This window comes from Crocuta crocuta, unplaced genomic scaffold (genome assembly GCF_008692635.1).
Source record: "Crocuta crocuta isolate KB4526 unplaced genomic scaffold, BGI_CrCroc_1.0 scaffold338, whole genome shotgun sequence".
Classification (NCBI taxonomy): Eukaryota; Metazoa; Chordata; class Mammalia; order Carnivora; family Hyaenidae; genus Crocuta; species Crocuta crocuta.
The window spans coordinates 453,765-481,501 of record NW_027529183.1 but is presented as its reverse complement, the minus strand read 5'-3'; the positions used below and the strand labels follow the sequence as shown (position 1 = coordinate 481,501).

Sequence of the window (27,737 nt, the reverse complement as noted above, 5' to 3'; positions counted from 1 at the left end):
GAGAATGGTTCCGAGTACACAATGGATATCAGGCAAATCTGATTCCGAGTCCTATCTGGAAACTTATTTTGGAATAAATGAAGTCTTTCTCTGTAGGGAATCTCAACGGGACATGATATTAATTTATATCTGGAAGAGTTGACTTCAGGATTCTCATTAAATATCCAGGATAAGGAACTTAGCTGACTCCAGCCTAAGTGATTGAAAACATAAAACAAAATCTGTCATGCAAATTGGTGTCTAAAGAGCTAGAGAAAGATGAAAGAAAGCCAGTGAGAGGTATGTGAAGTCAGAGGTGGTTAAGAATACTCTTGCTGGCGGGCGCCTGGGTGGCTTAGTCAGTTAAGCGTCCAACTTTCGCTTAGGTCATGATCTCGCGGTTCGTGGGTTCGAGCCCCACGTTGGGCTCTGTGCTGACTGTCAGCTCAGAGCCTGGAGCCTATTTCAGAGTCTGTGTCTCCCTCTCTCTCTGACCCTCCCCTGCTCACACTGTCTCCCTCTCTCTCCTAGAAATAAATAAAAATATTAAAAAAAAAAAAAAAAGAATGCTCTTGCTGGGGAGAAAGAGTCTAACTGATGGCAACAGGAAAATGCAAGTGGAGGAAATCTTTATAACTTCAGAATTTCCTTAGTGGCTAAGATGCCCTCTTGGCATCCTTGATGTTTGGTGCTAGAAAAGTCTAGTTTATAACATAGGGCTTTCTTCTCGGTCTCATTCCCGTGTGAAGCAAAAGGTTTTGGCGTTTATTTGCTTTGTTCCTTGGATTGCTGATCTTCATCTAGCTGAGAGTTTCCTTTAGAGAGTTACTAAAGGACCCTACCTTACTTTTTAATGTCTTTTTTCTCTGTGCTCTTCCAATGGAGCTTACCTAAGTATTCCCATTCCTTTCTATTTTGGTGTTATTTTCATCCCTTTTTTAATATGATGGTTTTATGTTAGTCTTTTGACACTCCTCTGTACTCTCTCAATAACTTTCTGTGCTGATTTTGACCATAAAACTTGAATCTGTATATTGGCCAGCGTATTGGCCCCGTCTTAACTACTCCGTGTTCCTCCTCTGATCATCCTCCCTAATCTTCCTGTATGTTCCCTTTGTCAAACACAGCCAGCCTCCTAGTCTCTGTCTTCTGTTGTCTGTTTCCTAATTTACATTTATAGATTGGCCATTTCTGTGGCCTTTTCCCTTAATTGTATAATTGGCCATTTCTTTAATTAGTCCCAGGGTGAGTGCCATCAGGTTCAGTCTGAGAATTCTAGGTTTTAGTTTGTTTTGGACCCTCCCTTGAGATCACAACACAATTTATATATATTGCATGTTTTCTACATAAGTATATATGTTTTCTGCTGCTTGTGGTTGCTTATTCTGAAATAGTCCGTGCCTACACAGAGTATCCCGTTGTCTACACTGCAGACACCTCTCCACTTTTACTCCCACCTACTCACTTTGTGCCAGTCTGAAGAAACAAGGAACAAAGACAGGCCCATCAATTGGAGCTGCTACAAGTTTAAAAGTAGTCTTTTTAAATGATGGCGCTTGCCTTTCTGTTAACTTCCAGTGTTAATTTAAGGGCTGTGTTAGAGACAAATGTATTTGCTTCTTAATGAAGAGAAATCATTTTCAATCATTGTATTACACTGTCTTCAAAGTAGTCATTTAAGTTAAAATTCAGTCAAAATGTGATAGCTGTTCAGCTTTCACAAAAGTAACTGTGGATTAATTTGTGTAGATTTGGACAGTTATGAGGGAAAACTAGTTTTCGTTTGCTTTTTAAGTAGTAAGATCACGGAAACTTTAATAATAGATCGGCCTCACCACAGTTTTATGCTCAGACTCTGCGTGTAGATACACAGAATAGGCAGATCTGGCCTGGCGCTGTGCCTGATATGCACATACAGTTCACTGCAAGAAAGGCAGTGAGATATTTTGATAGCCTTTGTCAGAGGCAGAAGAATTGTCAAAGCAAGGAGCACAATCCACCGCCATATCTCGGCCTCTTTAGATGCTCAGGACTCTTCAGAAGCAAACACAATCAAAGAAAGACCACACCCCAACCGAGCTGACGGAGACGAGAGTGAGGAAGAGCCACCTGAACAGAAGCCCAGCAAACTCAAGAGGAGGCAAGTAACACATCCCCTCTCTCTCCACAGTGTGGTAGCAGGAGCACTTGTGGCCGTGAGGGGGTGGCCGGAAAGCGCGTGCTACGTCACAGTACTGCTGGTCCTGTGAGGGGAAAGATGTGACGTACTAGCCTTGGATCACGGTCAGATCCCAACTCGCCTTCTGCCGCCAGTTTTTGTCTATAAAATGCAACCAGCGCTTCTTCTAATGAGATCATTAGGAGGACTGAGCTGGCATGTAATATATCTGACGGTAGTGCTAGGAGACGACGGCTTTTCATAATATGTCAGTAGATACGACATATGAAGGAAGTTCTGATTGTTTTCAAAAGTCTAAGTCTGTGTTATCACAGAATGTTACTGCTAAAAACCACAAGTATCTAATCCAGTGCTCTTAAGCTGTAGATGGGAATGTGAGGACAGAATGAGAAGAGCTTTGCCCACAGTTACACAGCAAAGCAGTGGCAGTCCCAAGGCTAATGCCCAGACCAACCCTTCTCTTCCGGGGGCAGTGCTCTGCCAGCACACGACTGATATGTAGGATTAAAGGGGCAGGTGAAATAGGCAGGATACGGTCACATGCTAATTCTGTAAAATACAAGGACAGTATGGACATTACAGAACCTCTGACGTTACCTACAAACACTATTTCTCTGACAGGCTGTGAAGTGTTCCACATAGGACTTTTATGTTCCATACAGCTTGTAGAAAAGCAGTAGGCAGACTTCGGAGGCCCGGTGACCTCCTACTTTCATAAGAGCATCCTCCATTGTGTTCCTTCTGCACTGTACACGGTGCTTGTTAATTTCTCCATTGGTGTCTAGAGGCAGAGAGACTGTGTGTACTTACACTTCTGGGACATAGTAGGTCCACCATAAATGTTCAGTGAGCTTAACTTCATTTGTAAGAATTACTTCTCACCATTTTCTCTTACTTAGTAATGTCACCCAGGTAGTGGGGGTCACTAAGGTATCCCCAGTAAGTCAGTGATCATGGGTTACTTAATAACACTTGTATCACAACCTTATTCTTCATATATTTTTTTTTGTAAGTTTTTTGGTTGGATTGATACTTCTTAGATGTTTCCTTCATTTTTAAGGAAAACTTCTAAAGATACCATTCTAGGAGATTAGTTTAAGGCTATAGCCTTTACAGGTGTTTTTCCAGATACAAATAGAGAGATCTGTATTCGTCCCATGTTCAGGAGTATAGAGAATTACTTGACAAAGTTTAGGATTTCGTTGCTTATTGCTGTGTTCCACATACTGCTGGGTACTTTATCTTATTTGGAAAATCTGAGTAAAGTACTCATTCCTGTCTTCCTGGATCTGGGAGTGGAGCTGTGGTTGACTGTTGTGATTAGAAAGTGTGTATAGGTTGACTCTGTGTACCTTTTGGTATTTTCATTAACTGGACATAACCCTGGACATAATGGTTTATCACTGTTTACCTTTTGTTTGTTTAGCCACGAGCTGGACATCGATGAAAACGCAGACTCAGACTTTGATGACAGTGGTTCCCTTCTGGGATTCAAGCATGGCTCGGGACAAAAGTAATTATAAATAAATACCGTCGTTTTCCCAAAGTTGTGACACTTCAGCTGTCTCAGAGTTCTCTGGTGTTCATCAGATAGCCAATGATGGTTATAGATTTGATAGCAATTGAGGTATTATAGTTAAAGCACTAACCTTTCTTGTGGAGAGATCACCACTCATTTGCTATATTCACATATGTCGTTGACTCAGTTGCATTTCCATATGATCCAGTATCGTTAAAATTTCATAGATAGAGCAGTGACTTGGTCACGATCATAGTATTTCTTAGAGAGGGTTCAGGCCGAGGTTTTGAGACTTCAAGCAACCCTGACTTACTGGTACACACACATTTATCTAATCCTTATGTGTTTAATTGATTACCCTGTATGTACTTCTAGATTGTTCTAAGATCTAGGCATATGCCTTTGAGGTTCCCCACAAGTTACTGTGTGTGCCAGTAGTTCATTCCTTCATACTACTGAGTAGTATGCTATTGGGTGGATGTACCGTAGTTTCTTTAACCGTTCATCTTTTAAAAGACAGTTGGACTGTGTATGGTATTTTCCTGTTACAAATAAACTGCTATGAACATTTGCATACAGAAGGTGTATGTTTTCTCTGGGTTAAATGCCCAAGTATTAAGTATAAGAAAACTGAAGGGTTTATTGCATATACCATGAAAACCAAACTGAGTATTTAAGGCACACTAAAGACCTTCCATTTATGTCAACGTGCACCAGTGATTTACACCAAGATTAAGGTGTTTGATGTTTCTAAGGGTTGAGACTTACTTTGTTAGTTGTGAAATTTTAACTGATCCCTACATATTACACAGTCAGCAAGAAAAGAACATAGATCTCAAAGTTGACTTATAAATTGAATCCAAATTAGTTAAGAATTACATGTTCATAATACTACACATGTATTTTTTAATTGTCAATTATATCTCCCTTATGGTACTTAAAGGCAGTTGCCATTCATATAATCATTTAAGGCTAAAGATCACAAAGATTAGTAATAACAATATTTTCTCGATAGTGCCATGTTTAAATTCCTGGCAGAATTTATTTCTACCCACATGTAATTTTAGTGAGAAATTACTGGAGTGGCTGTTGCTAGTATACCTCCCTGGAGATTTACTCTGTTACCTGGGATTTGACTTAACTATTCTTCTATTCAGGATTCATAGTTGTACTTAGAAGAAAAGGATAAGGGGCGCCTGAGCGGCCCAGTTGATTAAGTGTCCGACTCTTGATTTTGGCTCGGGTCATGATCTCATGGTCATGAGATTGTGTTGGGCTCCACGCTGGGCATGGAGCTTGCTTAAGGTTCTCTCTCTTGCTCTGCCCTTCTTCTGCTCTTGTGTTCCCACTCTCAAAAATAAAAGAAGAAAAAGATGGATTTTTTAAATAAAGTTTATAATATGACTAGAAGATAACAGGTGATATTTAACACTAAACTGTTCAAGAGTTTGTAAGTGCTAAATTGTATATTATACTTTAGGTTTCTAATAGTCTGTGGGAGAGGTACTTAAATAAGGCTTGATAGAGTCATAGAAGTCTTTGTAACAGATCTGTATGTTTTAAGGCAAGAAAAACTCAGATGGTTAGATCAGAAGATATTTTCTAATTATTTTGTTAATAGGGGTTTGCTTCTTTGGTAAGCTCAGATTAATTTAGATTAGAAGTCAGTAACCACTTTTTTTTAATTTAAAAAAAATTGTAATGTTTTTTATTTATTTCTGAGAGAGAGAGAGAGAGTGTGTGAACAGAGGAGAGTCAGAGAGAGAGGAAGATACAGAATCTGAAGCAGGCTCCAGGCTCTGAGCTGTCAGCACAGAGCCCGACGCAGGGCTTAAACCTACAAACCATGAGATCATGACCTGAGCCAAAGTCGGGCGCTTAACTGACTGAGCCACCCAGGCACCCCTAGTGACCACTTTTAAAATAATTGAAGTCCAAATATGTATGTTATTAAAGAGCTTCGGTATCATCTCACCATGAGCAAAGATGATATTTCCCTGATGTACAATGGGGTTATTACATATTTTTGTGCAATTTCTTTATTATGTTTTACTACGTAATATCTGCTTTCTGCAGTGTGTAACGTATATTGATATTCCCAACTGAAGTTTCACATTTACTTAAAATTAACATACAACGGAGATCTTAAATATCTGTGCATTGGAGCTTTATTTCATACTTTTGTAATTTAGAAAAGTGAAATTAAAATGGTGGCTGGTAACTGAAAAATAGTGAAAATTGCCAGTTTTATTCTCTTTTCATATAAGGAAACAAATTCATAAATCTTCAGGTTTGAGTCCTCTTCCTTTGGTTTGGTCACAGATACGGTGGGATTTCAAATTTCAGTCGGCGGCGGGTCAGATACCTGCAGAAGAATGTGAAGTATAAGTCAAAGTTCCTGGACATGAGAAGACAAATAAATATGAAAAACAAACACATCTTCTTTACTGAAGAGTCAGAAAAAACAGTTTTCAAGAAAAGCAAAGCTTTGACTAAGGTATGTATAAATTTTGTTTTATATTTACAGATAGAACCCCATTTTGTGAGCTTGACTCAAATTGTATTCAAATGGAAATCCTGTTTCTATCAGATATGAGTGCCTAAAATTCTTTTCCCCTTGCTTCCTAAAGGCATATATCACATGAACTAAATTTGAAAAAGAGTAAGTTGGTATTTAGTAATAAGAAAGGAAGATGTTTTGAAAACTATAAAGTATTTGGGAAGATAGATAAAATTGCCTTGTAAACATTTCTCATCTGCCCCAAGGATCAGAAAGGAAGGATCCTGGAAGTCAATTTCTAGTATAGCGTTTATTGTAAGTCTTAATTATGAGGTCATCCAGAGGCGATCAATTAAACGTTACACTAACCAGTTCCTCCTAATGGCCTCATACGAATTTAGTGATTTACACTGTTAACTGAAATATTCATGTCCCCTCTCTTGGACCCTGCTATACCTGCTTTCCAAGCACCTAAAAACAAAAGTAATTAGAATAGTTTTTGCTTGGTTTGATGAGTGATACTTTTCCATTATAGGGAGCGGGGAAAAAACACCTTCTCATGAGCAAAACGTTTGTATCATTGTTATCAGTCACTTCTTCAGCAACTCCTCTGGGCAACAGAACAAAAGCTCAGATCCTGTAATGACTTTGTTTTACCCTTAAGGTACATTATCCTTCCTGACTTCAGCATCCTTCCAAAATGTGCAACAGGTTTATAGCTACCTTCGTGTTTTCCTTTTCATTTTAGATCGGTTGGTTGCTAGTGATATTTTAATATGTCAGTGGCCCTGGTTATGCCTGGAGCACATTTCCCACTTTGGGTCAGTCAGTCCTGTGGAACTTTTTACTTGTTGGAGGTGATTGTCCCTGTACATCCATCTGTAGACTGTACATCCGTCTGTAGACAAAGAGCAGAAATATACTGGCTATGTATTACCGAGGAAAAAAGAAACATGGCTCTTGTGTCCTTAGTTATCTGACTGATATATAGGCACAGTCCCCTTGAAGAGTCTGGGTTTGTCTGTGCTCATCTTCCAATTTCCTAACTCTTAGGAGGGTCATGAAGGTCTGTTAGTAAGGATATTCTTGTAGGGACGCCTGGGTAGCTCAGTTGGTTAAGTGTCTGACTCTTGGTTTTGACTCAGGTCATGATCTCCTGATTTGTGGGTTTGAGCCCAATGCACTGCACTGACAGTGCGGAACCTGCTTGGGAGTCTCTCTTTCCCTCTCTCTGCCCCTCCCCCCTCTCTAAATAAATAAGCTTAAAAATTTTTTTCTGTTTTTTTTTTGTTTTTAAAAATTTTTTTAATGTTTTATTTATTTCTGAGAGACAGCGTGAGCAGGGGAGGGTCAGAGAGAGAGGGAGACACAGAATCTGAAGCAGCTCCAGGCTCTGAGCTGGCAGCACAGAGTCCGACGCGAGGCTCGAACCCACGAACCGTAAGATCATCACCTGAGCCAAAGTCAGACACTTAACCAACTGAGCCACCCAGGCGCCCCTAAAATTTTTTTTTTTAATAGCATATTCTTGTTACAAAAGTTTGAAAGGGAGTTACCTAATCTTGTTCATTTCTAAGAAATCTAGGTTTTTAGGAATCCTTTTACAGGCCCTACTCCGTTAAAGGGCAACTTGCATTCTAAGATAGCACTGCTCTTTTTCTTCAGATGGGCACTAAATCTTTTTAGAGTCTGTCTTTGATGCTGAGTACAATTTAATATAAATCGTAGACTCAGCCGTTGAAGAAAGGTCCGTGTGGTTTGAAAAGCTAGTATTAGTGACAACAGTAAGTAGGTATGTTTGTAACGGTAACACCGCATAGTCTGGTTATATTCTCAGAAGCCTCTATGGAAAGCTACCAGGACTTCAGCTTTATCCTCTCAGTGCTAATTCATTACAGGAAAGTCATCACCTTGTGTTTAATCTGATATTTTCTTCATTTTAAAGAGATCTTTAATAAGGTCATGGTACGTCCAGTTATGAAGATGGTGCAGTTAGCTCAGAATTACTTTTGCATAATTAGCTTGTATGATACAGCGCACTTATTGGAGCTAATAATTATGACAGCTTCTCAGGGAAGTCCAAATGGGAAAAGCAGGTTGGACTGTTCTGGGCATTTTGGAATTAATTCATGCTTGTGATGACTTCAATTTCAGGTAGAAAAGTTCCTAAAGTGGGTTAGTGAACCGGTGAATGAGGAAGCACCACAGGAGGCAGCATCTCAGGACAATGTACAAGACACGTGCACAAGCAGTGATTCAGAGGAACAGGAACCGTCTGTTAAAACAGGTGGTGACCTGCTGGCGACAAGCCAGCAAGGACCTGAAAAGTGTCAGGATGTATGTGCAGCCGGGGAACCTGAAACAGCAAACAATGAAGGAGACAGCACAGTGACGGCTCTTACAGATGAGGAAGACTGTGCCACTCGGATTACACCAGACTCTCTTCAGGCAGATGCTGCAGGTAAGACCAGATATGCTTCCACTCGCTGATGCACTTAGGTAACGTGCTTCCCTAGCTGTCAGTTATTAGTCATCTAAACCTAAGGATTCACTCCTATTTCATTTTATTTTGAGGTGGGGGGAGAGCATGCATGCACACGCAGGAGGGGCAGAACGTGAATGTGGGGCTCAATCCTGCAACCTTAGGATCATGACCTGAGCCGACGTCAAGAGCTAGACATGCAACCAACTGAGCTACCCAGGCTCCTCTCACCACTATTGATTTTAAGTGGAGAGAAGGCATAGGAAGTGCAGTGTGCCGGTGGCTGTGATTTGGGACCAGAACACCACACCCATGCCTGAGCAAGCACGGTCACTCCAAGGGCTGTGCATGGGAAGGCGAAGTGTCTCTGTTCCGCTGACACAGGTCATTACCGCTGCCCTTTTCCCCTGGGCGAAAAGTGACTTTTATCCCTCTCGAAATTTGGGATTGCCCTGCTTTTCCTTCTCATAATTCTTTTTATTTCAGGGCCTCTGGGTGGCTCGGTCAGTTAAGCGTCCGACTTCGGCTCAGGTCATGATCTATCTCACAGTTCATGCATTCGAGCCCTGTGTTGGGCTCTGTGCTGACAACTCAGACCCTGGAACCTGCTTCAGATTCTGTGTCTCCTTCTCTCTTTCTCTGCCCCTCCCCTGCTCACACTTTGTCTCTTGCTCTCTCAAAAATAAATAAAACATTTTAAAAAATAAGAAAAAAAAAGTCCATCTCTGAATGAATGAGATCCTTTTCTATTAACAGTAAAGCAGTGACTTGTTTTAATTTCCTGTAGGTCATAGGACGTTCAGGTCATGTCTGGGGTCACAGGATTGACCGAGCTTAAAGTTAGGATTCAATCAGTTTGGGAGATGTTATTTTAAAGAAGGGAAGAACAATGTTGGGATCTCTATAACTGACCGCATAAAGTAGTGCTTTATCTAACAGAAGTAGTAACTTTTATACCTATAGAGTATCTCTACACATCCCCTAACAATCTTGTGAAGTAAGTAGATAAAATGCTACTCATTCATTCCTTTCAAGGAATTAAAAATTAGAGCTTCGTGAGCCGAGGCTTCTGTCCTGAGCTCAGGGAGCTTATATGATAAGCAGTGAAATAGAGGCTGTAACGTAAAGTCTGTGCTGTTTGCCTCGCGCCCTCCTGCTTCTCCGGGGCTGCCGTTGCATGCGGGTCTGGAGCGCACTCCCAACTGTAAGTGTTCATTGTGGCTGCACTTTTAGATAACTTCATCTGTGATTCTTTGTTTCATAGTGAGCATCTGTTTTTTTAATATTCTTTTATTTTAGCTCAAAGTAAAAAGAAGAAGAAGAGGAACAAAAGGGCAATTGGCCTGCCTCCCGAAATAGCTGCCGTTCCTGAGCTGGCAAAATACTGGGCCCAGAGATACAGGCTCTTCTCCCGTTTTGATGATGGGATCAAACTGGACAGAGGTAAAATATATGTGATTTTTTTTGGACACTGTTTTGAAATAATTTCAGACTTACAGAAAAGTGACAGGAAGAGTAAAAAAAAAATTCATAATGTCCTTTATCCAGATCTGACTATTGGTTAACATTTTGTCACATTGCTCTATCATTTTGTCTGTGTGTGTGTTTCTGAGCCGATTGCTCCACTCCTTAATCCTGCGTGTGTTTTGTAAGAGCAAGGATACCTCCTTATGTAAAGATGATAAAACTGTAAGTTTAACCTTTCTCCAATACTCTATTCTGCAGTCGAGACTCTAGTTTCATCTGTTGCCAGAAACGTGTCTTTTATGGCATTTTTTTTCCTTCCATTTGAGGATCATATATTGCATTTAGTTTTCATGTTTTTTTAGTTCCCTTTCATCTGGAATAGTTCTCAGGCACTTTTGTCTTTCTTGACTTTGACATTTTCCAAACAAAAGTGGCCAATTATTTTCTACCGTGTCTCTCAGTTTGAGTATCTATATATTTTTAAAACTTCACATTTGGGTTTAATCTGTATTTGTAGCATTTTAGGATAGATAGCAAAAGAAATCAATAGATTAGTAAGCAGAACATCTGATGAAGAAATACCTAGTGGGGAAGATGTAATATAATGAATTAACACTGGAAATGGAGTTCTTCCGTGAGTGCTCCTGCTGTCTTGAACACCTTCCTTAATTCAGTTCTGCAAACCAATGCTTATTTTCATATCGGGACTACCTAAACATTGGTCTTTATTAACTGTCAAAATCAGGAGGCTTGATCTGTGGTTAGAATTTTGGGTTCTGTGACCCTCTTCTAATAATTTACAAAATGTTGTGTATCGAAGAAAGTACATAGGAGTTTGGAGAAATAAGGCTGGATAAAAGCTTTTTAATTCTATAAAAGGAATTCATATTTATATTCTTCCAACAATGAGGAGCAATTTAAAGTTTTGGCAAGGAAAGGGAACAGGAAAATTGGTGCATGATTTTGTTCAGAAGAAATATCTTTCTGAAAAACATGTTAATTTCTTCTATTAGGAAAGGAAGTCAGTATCCTTTCTTCTGGAGTGGGCCTAGGTCCCCGTTTCTGAAAATGAAGAGGGGTCTACTATTACTACAGGTTTGCGGCCTTTTGCTGTCAGCTTCTTGCTTCTCCTGACTCTTTGGAAATGTACAAATTTTTCCAAAGTGTCAAGTGCAAATCTGGTTCAGTGCTTCCCTGTTAGAAATAAAGTAATCAGGAAACTCAGTGGAGTTTGGGGAGCTGGCCAGTTGCATAGCTAACTTTCCATTTTCCATAATAGTCGTTAATACTTGAAACAGAAAAACTAAAATTGTGTTCAGTTATTGGAAGTGTTTTATAAAAGCATCAGGCCAGAATCGAGGCAGTTGCTTCTGTGAAAATTGGGAATGGGAATGGTACTGCTTTTTAAAAGAAGCTCTATTGAACTTTTTTTTTTTTTAACTAAACTGTTTATAATCTTTTGAAAAGAGAAACTAGATCTTGCTCAGTTATATAATATGCAGTACTGTTTGTTGTGACGTCTATGCTTGGGATGGCTTCCTGAAACTGCACGTCTCACAGGAGTGCTTTTCCTCTGCAGAGGGCTGGTTTTCGGTTACCCCCGAGAAGATCGCTGAGCACATTGCTGGCCGCGTCAGCCAGTCCTTCAAGTGTGATGTTGTGGTAGATGCGTTCTGTGGAGTCGGAGGAAATACCATTCAGTTTGCCTTAACAGGAAAGAGAGGTAATTAGCCATCAATGGAAGAAAGTAATTTATTGTTAGTTTATTTGAATAAAAAGTTTCATTTTGCTTTAGCCTGTCCATGCTGAGATATTATGTATAATCAGTAATCTAATGCCCAATATTCCAAATAATAATAGCAGGGCTCAGTTAAGTATACAACTCTTTAGTTTGGCTCAGGTCATCATCTCACAGTTCATGAGATCAGGCCCCACACCGGGCTCTGTGCTGAGAGCACAGAATAATTATGAACATTTAAAAATAATAATACTAGGTAGCATATATTAAGCCATACACCTTGTATCTCATACTGGTGTAAGTGCTTAATACGTATACACTTATTAGTCAGCAATCTTGTGAGGTGCATCTTTTATTATCTGTGTTTCACAGATAAACAAATAAATGGAATAACTTGCCCAGGATCACACAGACGCAGCTTGGTGAAGCCAAGATGAATGACATTGTGTAAAACTACCAGTTGTAACATGGGAAGCCATTCCTTAGAAGAAGAGTGACAGGGAGTCCCAGCTTTGCCACTTTGATGACTTTGGACATCATTTCACCTCAGCTTAAAGGAGACCTTAAATTGAGATCATCTCTGAAACATCTTTAACATCATAAGACTCTAAACATCTTTCACATAGTAGATCATCCTCGTGTTTGACTTCAGAAACACGAAAAAGAAAGCCTCTATTACTCTATATCTGCCAAGAACTATGTCAGGTAGGTAGTGCATGTGCTGTTTCCCAGGGAAAAGAAAGCTTTATAAAATTGAATGATCTGCCCAGATTGGCACAACTGAGTCATGAAGCTAGGGTTTTTTCTGATATCCCTATTCTTTCTAAATTCTTTTGAAAGTGTAGTATAATGTGACATTTAAATTTTTTTTAATGTTTTATTTCTGAGAGAGAGAGCATGAGCAGGGAAGGGTCAGAGAGAGAGGGAGATACAGAATCTGAAGCAGGCTCCAGGCTCTGAGCTGTCAGCACAGAGCCCGATGCAGGGCTCGAACCCACAAACTATGAGATCATGACCTGAGCCAAAGTCGAATGCTCAACCGACTGAGCTACCCAGGCACCCCTAATGTGATATTGTAAACATATCAGTTGAGTCATACTCTGAAGATGATTTTCCCCCCAATGTCTTTCTATTATACATGTTGTTTCAATCTCAGTGAGTTACAGGTAAGTCTCATTAGTTTATATACAGTTCTTACTATTAACTAGGAAAGTGTGATTCTGGAAGCATAACATAGAAGCTAACAATGATAAAGGAAAACTTAACATGAATGTGACCCCTATTTACTCATGTTCTGGGGCATGACATTGCTTACCTTATATGGTCTCCTAATAGCCTGAATGAAAGTTTTCATAGTTATTGTAATAGGAATTATTTTCTCGTTTTCCTTGAATTCATTATTGACTGAAATTTCCTCTCCGCAGTTGCCAGGTAAGCCATTCCTAGAGGTCAGATCAGTGTTTATTGCATGAAAATGATTTTTCCTCAAAAGTTGTCACATTGGTCTTCATTTTGACATTGTATCATAACGTGACAGTTAAAATATCTGCCCTCCAATAAAGCAACAAATAGATCTGGATATTTTTTCAATGATTATGGAAACTCTCCATATTGTAGATTTGTATTTCTCTGAATATAGGTCTGTAGCCAAGGCTTTCTGCAGCTCAGTACACCTCAGTACACTGAGGGTCTTTTAATCATGCACGCTTACGGATAGCCAGCTTCTGGTAGGAGAGGGAAGCAGATAGCAAACACCATGCCTCTCTGGCACTGTCATGATCCTGCTTCTGTCTGCAGCATGTGGAATGTGGAACGGGAAGCTTAGGCCTCCTCAAGCCTGTTCAGCCTGTTCAGCATAGTGATGTCCTGTGACCCATTCCCAAACAAGCAGCCCACAGATGCTCTAATGTCAGTGGTAGGTGCTGCACCATGGTAAGGAATTCAGAACATTTGAAGTATGATTATTGTGTGCTTACATATCTCTGTGTGCATTGAGATATATATATATGTATACACATATGCACGTATAGTCATTCTTCAACTGAATATATATGAATACACACATACACGTGTATGTACCCATACACATAAGAGAAAATAGCATTGTGTATAACTGGCATGCTCCCTTTGTGCCACTTATTTCCTTCCACTCAGATGGTGGTTGTCTATGCGTATAGTCAGCTGAATGTGAAAGAATCCACAAAGTTTTGCATTTTGATGTTAAAGATTTTTTCCCTCTTGGTGTACTTCAAGTATCACTGCTATTCAATAGAATTTTCTATGTTGATGGAAATGTTCTATCTCTGTATTGTCTAGGTATGATAGCCACTGGCCACATGTGGCTGTTGAGCAGCATTTAAAATGTTGCAGTGAGATTGAGGATCTGAATTATTTATTTCAATGTAATCGATGTAAAGGTGATGGCCACATATGGCTAGTAGCTCCCATCACTGGAGAGTGCAGTTCTGTGTAATGTCACCCAACATTGGTCAGCATTTCATTTACATAGTAGATTGAGTGCTTATATTCTGTTAGGCCTAAAAATAAAGCAGCCTCGAGGGGAATGTAGACGAAAACCTGAGAATTAACTAAGCATGTTTGATGTTGAAAGTCGTTTTTCCCCATTGAGTTTTTGGTGTTGTCGGCATATCTGTCCATCTGTCCCTGTACTACAGGTGGACAGATTGAACAGCTAAAAGGACATTTTCATCTTTTTGCTAATGAATGTTGGCTTATTTAGAACAGAAAAATAGCATTGTAAATGCATATTTTCAACATGTAGTTGAAGCTCGTATACATTGGTCAAGTGATTATTTAGTGCATTCTTTCTCAAAAGTGTTAACACATTTTGAAACCAGCATTTTCTAGAAAATAACTGTTTCCAGACACCCAAGGCGTATGCATTAGGGTTCCACTTAGACCTTTCAGGTATGAAATATTGCCACTAGCATGCTGGTGCACATACAGGTATGCTGGAGGTATTTACTGTAGGACACGAGTGAGCTAAAATCAACTTACGTTTGCATTGCTAATTATGAAATTGCAGTCAATTAAATGAAAGCCCATTCGGTGAAAACATAATGCTGTCAGTTCCCTGCTTCCTAAGATGTCTCATTAAACATCATCAGCAGATGTTTTTACATTTCTTTTTCATAAAGTTGGCTCTATAGGTTTGTTAAGTGTGTTTCTATTTGCTCTTCTGTAGACGATGTCAAATTTGTCTTTGGAGGCTGTGTCATTTTAGGAACCTTGTCTTTTCTGAAATCCTCGTGTTATAGTTGGTGACCTTTCCAGGCGTGCGCTGCTCGGGCCGCCAGAGCACAGTGCTAATAAACAGGCATTTTGCTCTCAGTACATACTGTGTGACTACGTCTCTACTTGCTTTGGAAAAGCCGGCCAAGGGACACAGCTGTGAATGCCAGGTCATTTAGTCCCATTTTCTTGGTACTACACAAGTGAATCTGTCTACTTAAGGTTTAATTCTTTAATTAAATTTTTATCCCTGGTATATGTACCAAACTTCCTTGGTCTTTAAAAAAAGTTCTTAACAAAGAGAAAAAAGCAGACTGCTCAGAAGGTGAACTGCTCTGTGTAACAGTGTCATTTGACTCCTCTCTTCTTTTCCCACTTGTAGTGATCGCCATTGACATTGATCCTGTTAAGATTGATCTTGCTCGCAATAATGCCGAAGTTTATGGAATAGCAGACAAGATCGAGTTCATCTGTGGAGATTTCCTCCTGCTGGCTTCTCATCTAAAGGCTGATGTTGTGTTTCTTAGCCCCCCTTGGGGAGGACCAGACTATGCTACTGCAGAGACCTTTGACATTAGGACCATGATGTCTCCTGATGGATATCCTTTGGAAGGCTGACAGATTACTCAAACAGTGCTTGTAGACAGAAGGGGGTGCGTATGAATGTGTGTGTGCACGCGTGTGTGTGCACGTGTGTGTTTCAGGTATAGAGAGGTTAGTGAAGTGGGGACATACCCACTAATAGCACTTGATAGGTTCCAGTTTATTTTGCTTTTTTATGTAAAAGTTAAGCATGTAAAAATTAAGTGGTGGTTGATTTCCAAGAGTAATGGCAAACGTGAAGTTACATTTCTTATGGTTACTATCCAATTATATCGTTATAAAACAAGGAGTAGGAAGTATTAATTGCTTGAAATTACTGTCTTGGAAATTGGTAGAGTCCTCAAGACCTGTCCCTAGAGTCTGGGTAACTGTCCTTCAACTTTTCTTCAGCTTACACTGGCTTCAGCTAATTCTCTTTGCATCTTCCAATGTTTCCTCTCACTTCCAAGATACCGAAGCAAAGTTTTCTTTCATGATAACATTTTTTTGGTCCCTTACTTTATCTCTACTCCCAGAGGAATCATCTCTTTGACTCTAACAGGAAGCATGTTTCTGAATTGCTAATTAAAATTTAGAATGTAAATCACAGTGACCAGATTTACTTGTCTTTTATTCTTTACTGGAAAGAAGTGGTACTGTGCTCTCCTGTTCTTTCTGTCCTCATGGTAATTAGGAAACGGCAGAAAGAGTATATTTCTGACTCTTGGCTACCCTCCACAAGGATAATTAGATGAACGGTTTTACCTTCTAATCTATGACCCATCTGAGTTACAAAATCTGCTAATTAATTCTCGTTTAGGTTCCTGTAGAGGATCTAAATGTGCGTCTTACTGTTACGTATCAAAATATATTTGGGTTAAGATCTAAGAATGTATCTCTGGTCAGAAATGAACTGATGTTTTTGTTACCATTCCTTAACTCCTGTCCACCTTTGAAATCTTCAGGCTTTCCCAGAAGATCACTAATAATATCGTTTATTTTCTTCCAAGAAACGCTGATATTGACCAGGTAAGCCACCACTGGAGAACTTCTATGAGCCTGTGGCATAACTGGTAGAAGAAAGATATAAGGCATTTCTTTGAGAACATATTTATGAGAAGGCTCTGGCTTTCTAACTGTTACTAGAAAGTGGGAGGTGTTTGGCCGTTAAATCCATGCCTACTTCATGCACTTCATCTCCACAGCTCCTGGCGGACGTAGACACGAGTAGAATATGCTGGGCTTTTCATATGTTCCGAGAGGATGACCGCATGTGGAGTGTTTGAAATGTGCATACCTAAACTAGTCCAGATCTGTCTTTCCTGAAGCCTGCCTTGAGAACAGAGTTTAAAGTACTCCTCAAAAGAGGAGCCTAAATAGAAATATACAGACAGATGAAACCTTACTGTGGCCAGAAGCAGTTTTACCCAGAGTCTTGGATTGTGGGACCCTTGACAAGCAGTTAAATGTTCTCATTCCATTCTTACCCTAAACACTTATTTTAATAATGTTATTTTTTTCTTTGGTAGAATTGGATTTGGTATAACTGCCTCATGGGGATTTGATGGTGTCTTTGTTTCATGTTTTTGTTGATTTGCTTTTTATAAACACTTGCTACGAAGTTGCTGCGTGATAAGCATTCTGTTGAAAATCTTGTTTTTTGTATTTTAATTTTACTAGTGTAACTAGGTCTGGGTTTTTCCTTTCTCTCCTATTTGATACTCTGAGAGCTGACTCTGTCGTGCTGAACTTTTCATCTAATTCTGGAGAAATTATCTCCCATTATCTATTCAGCTAAATTTCATACCACATTTGTTCCCTTTTCTGGGACATCACTTATGTGGGTGTTAGTCTTTTATGGCTCTATTTCCTGGCGCTTTTTCTCTTCCTTTTTCTTGTAGGAGATCTGATCTCCCAGCTAGTTTATTCCTGAGAGTATATTCCTTGTGTTTTTTAGTTCAAGTAGTATATTCTTTATACTTAAAATTTCTGAACTGTTTTTGTTTTCTTTAATAATATCACTTACTGCTGTTAAAAGTTTAAATTCCTAATCTGGTCTATCCTTTCTGTATTTCATATAATTTAGAATCCATTTTGTTTTTCTCCCATGAAATACTTGTGGTCCTCACATGTCGTAGTGTATGTTGGCTACTCTCACGTAATGTGGAAGGAGACAGGCCAGGCTAGAAACTCGCGTCAACTCCGGCTGTACACTGGGGACCCTGGGAACCCTTACAAATCTGTGACTATCTAAGCCCCACCTCAGAAATTGCTCTAACCAGGTTTTTAAAGCTGCCAGATCATTGTAACATGTGGCCAGGCAGCCAGGCCTGCTGAGCACCCCGTTAGCCCCAGCAATGACCTTACGGGATGAAAGTGGGGACGCCGCGGGGCTGCCAACCCAGGACCCATGGGCTGCGGTTCATTATTATCACCCAGCACTGTCTCAGGACACCACTCCTTGCTTTGGGGAGGGGCTGGGTGAGAGCAGCATTCAAAAGCTATGTGTGGTCTTTAATCTTGGAGTGAGCTCACTGGAGTGGGAGACAGCGGCTGCCTGGGATTCGCTCCCACCCGCTCCTCCCAGCTCCTCCCAGCGGGGTTCTTTTCTGCCGACCCTAACTAGACTGCGCCCAGGCCAGAGCCCCCAGCCTCTGAAAGGCAGAGCAGACACCAAATACACGGTTAGGGGTGGGAACAGGCAGAGCAGAATTTCTGGTTCTTGTTTTCCTTCTTGCTGTCTTCTCACAAGCACATGCCTCCTGCCTCAGGCCAGAGGCACTCCCTCCATCCTGCACATGCATCCAGACCAGGGCTCCACAGGCTCCTTTTGTTAGGCGGTTTCCCTTTGTAGTGTCCCTGGGTAGCCAGCAGTCATACTAGCTCAGCGGCTTCCTAGGGCTTTGGCCCTGAGGACATAAATGACAGTGCAGCCTTCTCAAAAGGGAGGGTGGGGATTAAATGTGCTGGGCCCTGGTGGGATGACTTCAGGAAACACTCTGATGATCTAGGGCATCACCTGGATTTGAAGTCCAAGAAGCTCTGATTGTAGGAGTGGAGGAGCAGGTGGCCAGAGCAGCGGGGACATGAGAGCGGGGACCTGTGGATGGTGTTCAGGTAACCAGCTCAGAAGGAGAGAGATCGCATCCAACAGACCGAGTGTAGCCTCGGCCCTGCCGCCTACTGGCTGTCTGGCCATGGCTCTGAGGCCTCAGAGAGCATGTGGGCGCAGCATGTAACACCGCACGTCTGCCCCGTGGGCCTTCGGTACGTCCTGTGACGGACGAGACCCTGTTACAAGCTGTTGGCAGAAGAGTGGACATGTTACTGACACTTGAAAGAGGACCAAGATGGAAAGAGGGCGTGTTTTCTCCCGGGAATGGAGTAGAAGGTCTCCTGTCTGTCAAAGGATGGCATTTAATTAATAAATACACCTCCCGGGTCACGTAGTTTTCTCATCCTCCCATCAAAAACATACACTGAACAGATGTAGCCTCGCGTCACTTTGTCACGCCCTCCCCGTCTTGGCTCCTTTCCTTGGTCTTTGGAACACTGGCCCCCAGCTCTGGCTACTTACTGGAATTGCCTGAGTGGCTCCTAAATTGTGGTCAGGTGCACATCCACATCCACAACTTCCCGTAAACTGTCTGTACACGTACCGGTCAGTGGCATCGGGCGCATTCACACTGTTGTGGACCCGCCCCACCATCCATCTCAGAACCTGTGCGTCTCCCCAGACTGAAGCTCCGTCCTGGGAAACACTGACTCACCGTTACTCCTGCCCCTGGCAACCCCCGGCCACTCTGCCTCCGTGAACTTGACTGATCTGCGTACCTCAGATCTGTGGAATCGTACATGATGTGTCCTTTTGTATCCAGCCATCGCGCTGCGTATAGTGCGCTAACAGTGCAGCCATGTTTCAGCATGCGCCAGAGGTCCTTCCTTGTTAAGGCCAAATAATGCCCCACTGCGTGTGCGTGCCACCATTTACCCGTTCATCAGGGCACATCCTGAGCTGTTTGCACCTTGCGGCTGCTGTGAATGCTGCTGCTGTGGGCGCACAGTATCGATCCTGCTTTCAGTTCTTTTCGGTGTACGCCCAGCAGCAGCATTGCGGAACCAGGGTAATTCTGTGGAGCATTCTGAGGGCCCGCCGTACACTTCTCCGTGGCAGCGGCCCCATTGGACATTCCTGCCAGCAGCTCATGGAGACTTCCAGTGTCCCCGCATCCCGGCATTGGTGTTTCTGTTAGGTGTTGTGTGATTGTGACGATCGCCGTCCTGATGGGCGTGCAGAGCTGTCCCGGTGCCGGCTTCATCTGTACCTGCCTGACACCGCGTGCTGCTGACCCACCCTCCGCTCACGTGCGTCTCTTCCAGTCATTCGTCCCCTCGGTGTGCACTTTGCCAGATTCTTCCCCATCCTGTGGGTTGCCTTTTTACTCTCTTGATAGTGTTCTTAGCTGTACAAAGTTTGTAATTTTGATGAAGTTCAGTTTAGCTCTTTTTTTCTGTGTGTTGACTGTGCTCTTGGTGTCACAGTCAAGAAATTGTTACCAAGTCTAATATCGTGAAATTCTTGCCTGAGTTTTCTTCTGAGAGTTTGATAATTTTAGCAAGTAGCTTTTTAAAACTACCAGTATCCTGCTTCGCCGGGAAAGATTTCGCTCTGATTTATTTTCTTGGGTGAGGACCACGCATAAATTTTTTAAAAGTCCCCAAATGATTATAATATGCTGTCAGAGCTGAGATTCTCTGGGTGAAGAGAAGGGTAATAAATAAAATGAACGAGCCTGAGCTCTTACCCTCGGGGGTTAAAGGAGATGAAATTAGATCTTGTCGTCTGTCATCTCTTTATGAGCCGCAGTATTTGAACATTAGACCAAACACTGTGTGCTGGGCCAGTTACAAGAAAAAGCACTATCCCCTTGCTTCGTGCATTTTTTATATCAGATCTTGTATTAACCCATATTTCCCAGTCTTGTGACTCTGATCTGCATCCTGGGCTCCCAAGTAAAGTGGAGCCTGTTGATTCCATAATTCTTATTTGCTCGTGTAAATATTAGGCTCTATATTACTAGCCTCCTAAGTGGTTATATGATCCTTATATTAAATGTTTGATGGGCCTCTCGGGGTACTTGAATGACAATAGGAAATTCACTATTTATTGCAAAAGTTACAATGGGTATGTTTTTTCTAGTTAAATTAACATTTTCCCAAGGAAAAGGTTAACTTTTTTTCTTTAACTTGTGTTTTTGGTTTACTTCAGAAACCTGCCAAAATTAGTTCATTCACATTTTCTGCCTGCAGAGGGAGTAATGGCACTAAAGAATACTAAAAGTCAAAAAGGGAATGAGGTTTCAAGTGTGTTATATTGTTTGGTATTAAGTTTGGATCAAATTACAGAAGGAAGTCAACTTTTAAAATGAAAAAAAAAAATCTGTCCATTAATAGTATTTTTTAAATGGGAGAAAAGGCAGTCCTGCCAGAATGAGAGAAAGCAGCAGTACGGGTAAGTCAGCTTTTTTGTTAAGGAACATTTAGAATGTCACAGCACCCTGAACTTCCCTGTGGGCCAGGTTCCCAAAGCATATGGGTTGTCTTTCCCCATAGAAGCGTCTGCAGAGAACAGTTAGTTTCCCATCCAGGGAGATTTGTGCCCGTGGTATTTTCTTTCGGGTAGGTAAAGTGAGTATGGACCCGGCACAGATACAGCTTGTCCGTCGTCTTTGCACGTGGAAGATGAGGCTCGTTGTGTTCTGTGTCTAGTAAACTATTTTTCTACATACTCTGTTATCTCGGTCTCTCATTCCCGTTTTCTGTGTGAGGTTTTTCCAGGACACACATTCCCTCGTTACCCACACTCTCACTATCCAACTCGGGAACTCAGTGATTTAGAAAGTCTTTTTGTGATAGGCTCTTTGGAGGGAAGTCACAATTGGAACTTTGGAAGTGATCAGATTCAGTTTAGGGGGCCCAGGACACATGTATGTATCTCCTGGTGCCTGTTCCGGTCACATTCCGAGCTGCAGCCAGTGCTGGCTTGCGATCCACCAGACATTCCAGATACGGACAGCTTCTGTTTTAAAAAGTATGCGTGTGCGATGCGGATCGAGGTCGCTGAGCAGAGCGGGGTGTCAGTATGAGGCCCCCACCTGGGGGAGCCCCGCCTGCTGGGCACATGCTGGGACGCTGAGGGGGTGGCTGCCCGGTGACCAGGTGCAGCGCCGCCTTGTCCTTCTCTCCTAAAATGCCTGTCTTCTCTGTCACGTACCTTCCCGGTGGTCCGTGGGTGCGTGCAGCCCGGGCAGCACCGAGCCGCGGCCCGCAGGACCCGCCGAGGGTGACGGTGACGTGGGAGGCGGCCGTGTCGTGGGCCTCCGCGCACTGGTCTAGCTGACCGTGCCCTGCCCTTGCGTGACTTCCCCCGACACACCCTGCGGTGACAGGCAGGCCGTCCCTGCCTGTTTTATTTCCCAAGGCAGCAGGACCGTGTTTGCGAACTGACCTCATAGCACGGGCCAGTCTGACCCTGTGATTGTTTAAGTTGTGTCCTCCGGCCTAAACGTTGAGAGGCTGGAGAGCCTGAGCGAAGACAGCCCTTCCCCCTGGTGGCCCAGCGGCTCCCTCTGCAGCCAGCACGGTGCCTGGGCGGGGACAGCTCCTGCTTGCAGTGGTCGTCACACCTGAGTTTTCATGGTCGGTGGGCAGGAAAGGAGGACCTACAGGTGACATTCGTAAACCCGTAGAGAAGAGCACAGTTAGGCACTTTAGCAGTTAAAACTATCTCTAAATATGGGAACGTTTAGGTAATGTTATTTGGAAAAATATTATTTTAAATGTAATTTTAAATATAATTCAGTTCATGGGCATTTTTAGTGTTTGTTTTTAGCAGAGTACCGTAAAAATCTACCGCTGATTTCTCTGTTTTTAGTCCTAAGCTATTATAGTATCTGTTTATTTAAGAAATGAAAATTTAGGCCCTAGTAAGGGCCTAATTAGTAAGAGTTCCTAAATAGTAAGAGTGAGGAGAAATTTGTGTCCAGTTCTTCTGAAGGCAGTTTCCGTAGCAGAAACCGGGCACGGTGACAGCACCGTCCTGTAGCCAGAACCGCGCCCCCGTGCCGAGTATGCAGAGTCATCGCAGCACGCGGAGGACCCTGAGTCCGCGTAGATGCCAGCAGCAGGAGAGACCGGCAGGACCAGGGACTGAGCGAATGGAGAGCTGTTGAACCTGAAAACAGGCAGCGCCCGGGACTCAGCACTCAGTGCCGTCCCCTGCCCTTGCCTACTGCACAGACGCCGTCTCAGCACGTCAGGGGTCCATGGGCCCTGGGGTAGGCGGGCAGTTGTCAGCCGGAAGCCAGGGGCGGGGACGGGAGGGGTTGAGGGGNCTTGCAGTGGCTTGCTGTCTCCCACTGACAGGGACTCATCACCCAGAGGGACAGATCCATCTCTTACCACCGAGGTAGCCACCCTCGGAGTGGAAGCTGTGAAGACGGGGTGATGTGACGGGAGACGCAGAGGGGATGATCAGGAATCTCTGCGCGATCAGTTCTGCTCTGTTCCGGATCCGGGAGGAAAAAGGCTCAGACGTCACCACAAACTGAAAGGCACTTGGTGCTGAGCTTTGTCTGCCACGGGCATCCTCTCCCTTCTAGGGTCGGTGCCCTGGTGCCGGGCCACTCCTGTTCCTAGTGACACCCGCTGCTTAGTACATACAGTGCGGGTAAGGAGATGGCCGCCCCGCTTCCTTCACTAGCTGCCTTTGCCCGGGGGTTGGGGGGGCGGAGAGCGCGGGGGCTGCGGGCGACAGTGGTGCTGTCCTTCCCGTGCCGCCTGTGCGCCCGTTCCCCAGAGGGGCCCGGCCTGGCCTCGTCGCTGCAGTTGGAAAGGCAAATGAGATTCTGGACATAAGCTTCTATTTCTTTTGCTCCTTTGGATAAATTTTTTCACTAAATGACATAGATAAAAAATAGAAGAGTACATGGGGTGCCTGGGTGGCTCAGTCGGTTAAGGGCCTGACTCTTGGTTGGTTTCGGCTCAAGTCATGAACTCACACATTCATGGGTTCGAGCCCCACATTGGGCTCTGTGCTGATAGTGTGGAGCCTGCTTGGCATTCTCTCTCTCTCTCTCTCTCTCTCTCTCTCTCTCTCTCTCTCTCTGCCCCTCCCCCACTTGCACTCGGTCACTTTCAAAATAAATAAACTTAAAAATATATATATAGAAGAATATCACCCAGTGCTACAAACAAGTCCTGTACCAGCAGCTGGGGACTTCTGGATTCTCTGGTCCGTTGTGCTTCATGTAACTTGTTGAATTTAAGAGCATTCTTCCTGTCTCCAGTATCCAGCTCTGAGGACAGGTAGGGAGCAAAGCCTAGTGAACTGATTTTTGATAGCCTTCTACTGAGAGTCATGTAGGTAAGCTCATGACGTTCAGGAGAATCTTTTTGACCTGTCACCGCTGTGCCCCTGTTGACAGTGGTGGCTTTTAAAAATCGTAGTTGTTTGAATCAACAAGTAAATATCTGAAAAAAGAAAGAAACAAGAAATGGTAACTTGGGAGAGCCTGAGGTAGCGTTCAAGTTATCTGAAAAACTATTAGCCAAAAAATTAAGATTGCATTCACTTATACATAAAACTCTCCTTTCTGTTTACCATATGCAGAGAAATGGAACTCAATATAAGTTTTAAGTATTCCCTGGTTTTCTGCTGCTAAAAAAAAGAATTCCTTTTGTCTCCCAGAGAACTGCTCATCAGAAGTGTTTTGTCCAGCTTGCTTTCCTTTGTGTGTAGTTATTAATTGGATGTCACAAAAGAACACAGGGGCAAAGGAACCATGGATAAGCCCCTTGTTTCTAACCACAGCCAGTAGTGTTTCCGATGCTTGCTGCTCCTGTCACTGCTTGGCTGAAATGCAGGGGCAGGTGGGCGGCTCAGTCGGTTAAGCATCTGACCTTGGCTCAGGTCATGATCTCATGGTTCATGAGTTCGAGACCCCTGTCAGGCTCTGTGCTGACAGCTCGGAGCCTGGAGCCTACTTCCGATTCTGTGTCTCCCTCTTTCTCTGCCCTACCCCTGCTCACACTCTGTCTCAGTCTCTCAAAAATGAATAAACGTTAAAAAAAAATTAAAGACAAAAAACTAATTGGCAGAAATCTGTAGGCCCCATAGAAAATACTCTTTATTTTCACCAGATGTAATTTGCATCTAAGCAAGTTTTTGCATATTGCAGACATAATCGCTTCTGTGGTGTAGCAATAGGACATTTTTTTCAGTGCTGATATTTCTGCGCCTTATAATAAAGTTCCTGCCCTTGGTATTGATTATATATTTTTCCATTAGGATCCAGTTTGGTGGTTATTTTCTTTCATTTGTTCAGCTACCATACATATTTACTTCAAATCAGTTTGCTTTTGAAAAAAAAAATGCAGGGGTGCCTCACTGGCTCAGTCAGTAGAGCCTGAGACTCTTGATCTCGGGGTCATGAATTCAAGCCCCGTGTTGGGCATAGAGTTCATGTAAAAAGAGAAAGGGAAGGGAGGGGAAGGGAAAGGAAAAAGGAAAAGAAGAAGAAAGGAATTAATACACTTTTGAATGTTTAGTTGACTCTTAAATCTTCCGTTTTTATCAAAGTTAATCACCTTTCCCAGCTTTTTTATCCGTCTCTCCTTCCCCCGTCCCCAAGGAACAACTGTTATAAAATCTGGCTGATGAGGGTGACAGCCCTAGTTTCAGCGCAAACGAATGGGGATTTCCTGTGGTAAATCTAGTACACGTGGGTCATGTGCCAGAAACGTGCTGTGGAATCCAGAGTGATGACCTTTACTCTCCCCTTCCTGTCTTGCCCCCTCCTTTCCTCCTTTTTCTCTCTCTCTCAATTTATTAAACTTTAAGAAAGAGGAAGGAATCAAATAACATTTTGTCCGTTAAACCTGCTAGTGAAAAATACAGACAACTGGAAATAAAGTTTGATTGAAACAAAGTATTACTTATTGATTTGAACTACACAGTCTTTTCAACTCCAGAATCCTAACCTTTAGTTAATAAAGGTAATAGTAATCCCTATAAATAAAATATAAATAAAATAAAATAAATACCTATAGTTATGAAATAAAAATAATACCTATAGTTGGGGCGCCTAGATGGCTCAAGTCAGTTATGCGTCTGACTCTTGTATTTTGGCTCCGGTCATGACCTCATGGTCCGCGAGATCGAGCCCCTGCATCAAGCTCTGGGCGGACAGCGCACAGCCTGCCCGGAGTTCTCACTCTCCCTCTGCCCCTTCCCTGCTTATACGTGTGTGTGCGCGCGCTCTAGGTAGTTAAACATTTAAAAGAACTTAAAAGAAAAAAATGAAATATATACAGTTATAAAAACATGAAAAAGTACAAAACCCCTAAAGTTAGAAATTGTTTTCAATTAGAACACGGGAAAGTAACATTTTAAGTTTCTAAACACTGAATAGGTACAAGTTTGCTCATTATATTTTGACACAGACCCACCTTTTCCTAGGTATTGGGAATAGTGCCACTTGTTTTTTGTCTGTCATCTGACTCTCCCACCAAGGACTTTCGTGTGTGTGTTTTTGCTACGCTCCACTGCCTGAAACAAAAACCTCTGCGCGTTCAGTAAATAGTTTTTTAATAAAATAATTCATTAACCATTTTGCGACAGACCTGGAAACCTCTCGTGTGGTGAGCACATCTCCATTCCTTTTTCTATCCAAAGCACTCAAGTCCAGGCAACCCTCTAAAAAGTGGGGAGAAAGGGAAAAGAAAGTACCCCACTTTCTCAGAGATGTGTTGAGTTTTTCTTAACCTTATTTATTACTGAGAGAGAGGATGAGCAGGGGAGGAGCAGGGAGGAGGGGGACAGAGGATCCGAAGCGAGCTCTGTGCTGACAGCAGAGAGCCCATTGCGGGGCTCGAACTCATGAACCCCAAGATAATGACCTGAGCTGAAGTCAGACACTTAACTGACTAAACCCCCCTGGAGCTCCTCAGAGATTTGTTTGAATATAATTCTATTTATGGCTCACAAAATGCACTCTTTAAGGACGTGGGTAGTAGTCCTGTTTTTCAGATCCTTCTAAATTGATGGTAGAACTGGTGTTCAGATTTGCCTCTGACTCTGCTCTTGGTTTGCTGCTAGACCTGGCCTAGTAGATTTTTGCTGTGGTTTCAACTCCTCTCTCCTCCCCAACCACCACCACCAACTCCCCCTCCCCCGAGAAAACTTCAGCTTGCCAATGTCACTTCCTCTGAGTAAATCACTGGTTTAAAGGAACAGGAGAAAATACTGCGCCCGAATTCTGACTCCTAGAAAAATCACCGTGAAATAGTTCTATTTTAGATCAGGATGCCTTATGTTGTTTAAAGCCAAAACTTTTCATTTTGCCATTATGAAAAATCAGACTAACAGGGGCGCCTGGCTGGCCCGGTTGGTGGAGCGTGTGACTCCTGGTCTCGGGGTTGTAAGTTCAAGCCCCGCGTTGGGTGTGGAGACTACTTTAAAAAAAATTAAATGAAAAAAGAAAAATCAGACTCACATGAAGATACCTGTAATTGCCACTTAGAGACTAGTTGGCTACTTTTAATTTCTAATGTTTTACTTTAATGCACTCCTCATTAGTACATAGTAGGATGCACGTGTGCTTTTTATCGTTAGGACAGATACTGTGTTTGACCTGGGTTATCAGCTGTTCCTATTGATAAAAACACAGCCATCTTGTGTGTGTGTGTGTGTTTGCAGGTGGGTGTTGATGTTGATATTAACTTCTTCAGTGGGACAGCTTCTTTTAGAATGGCCTGTGGTTTCTTCCCTATTTCTGTATCTGTGACTTTTTTTCTAGGAGGAAGTTGAAATGCTTTAAAATACATACTCATTGGTGATGCACAAAACATCTTCCCTTCTGCCAGATGCTGGTGTCGCATGTGTAACACTGCTGAGATTAGGTCTCCCAACCTCCAAGCACCTCTGCAAAATACTCAGCTTGACTGATTAGGATCACAGAATTAGTTACTGAAACCACA

At 42.5% G+C, this 27,737-nt stretch overlaps 1 protein-coding gene across 1 annotated transcript in view; it reads left to right on the top strand.

Moving 5' to 3' along the window:
• Window positions 1–27,737, top strand: part of TGS1 (trimethylguanosine synthase 1) — a 42,571-nt gene that overhangs the window by 11,734 nt on the left and 3,100 nt on the right. The window contains exons 5-12 of the mRNA XM_077758272.1: window positions 2,002–2,119; window positions 3,585–3,671; window positions 6,000–6,174; window positions 8,332–8,638; window positions 9,959–10,102; window positions 11,706–11,849; window positions 15,499–15,715; window positions 16,649–16,727. Coding sequence (XP_077614398.1) covers window positions 2,002–2,119; window positions 3,585–3,671; window positions 6,000–6,174; window positions 8,332–8,638; window positions 9,959–10,102; window positions 11,706–11,849; window positions 15,499–15,715; window positions 16,649–16,727 — 1,271 coding nt within the window. The remainder of the gene's footprint in view (window positions 1–2,001; window positions 2,120–3,584; window positions 3,672–5,999; window positions 6,175–8,331; window positions 8,639–9,958; window positions 10,103–11,705; window positions 11,850–15,498; window positions 15,716–16,648; window positions 16,728–27,737) is intronic.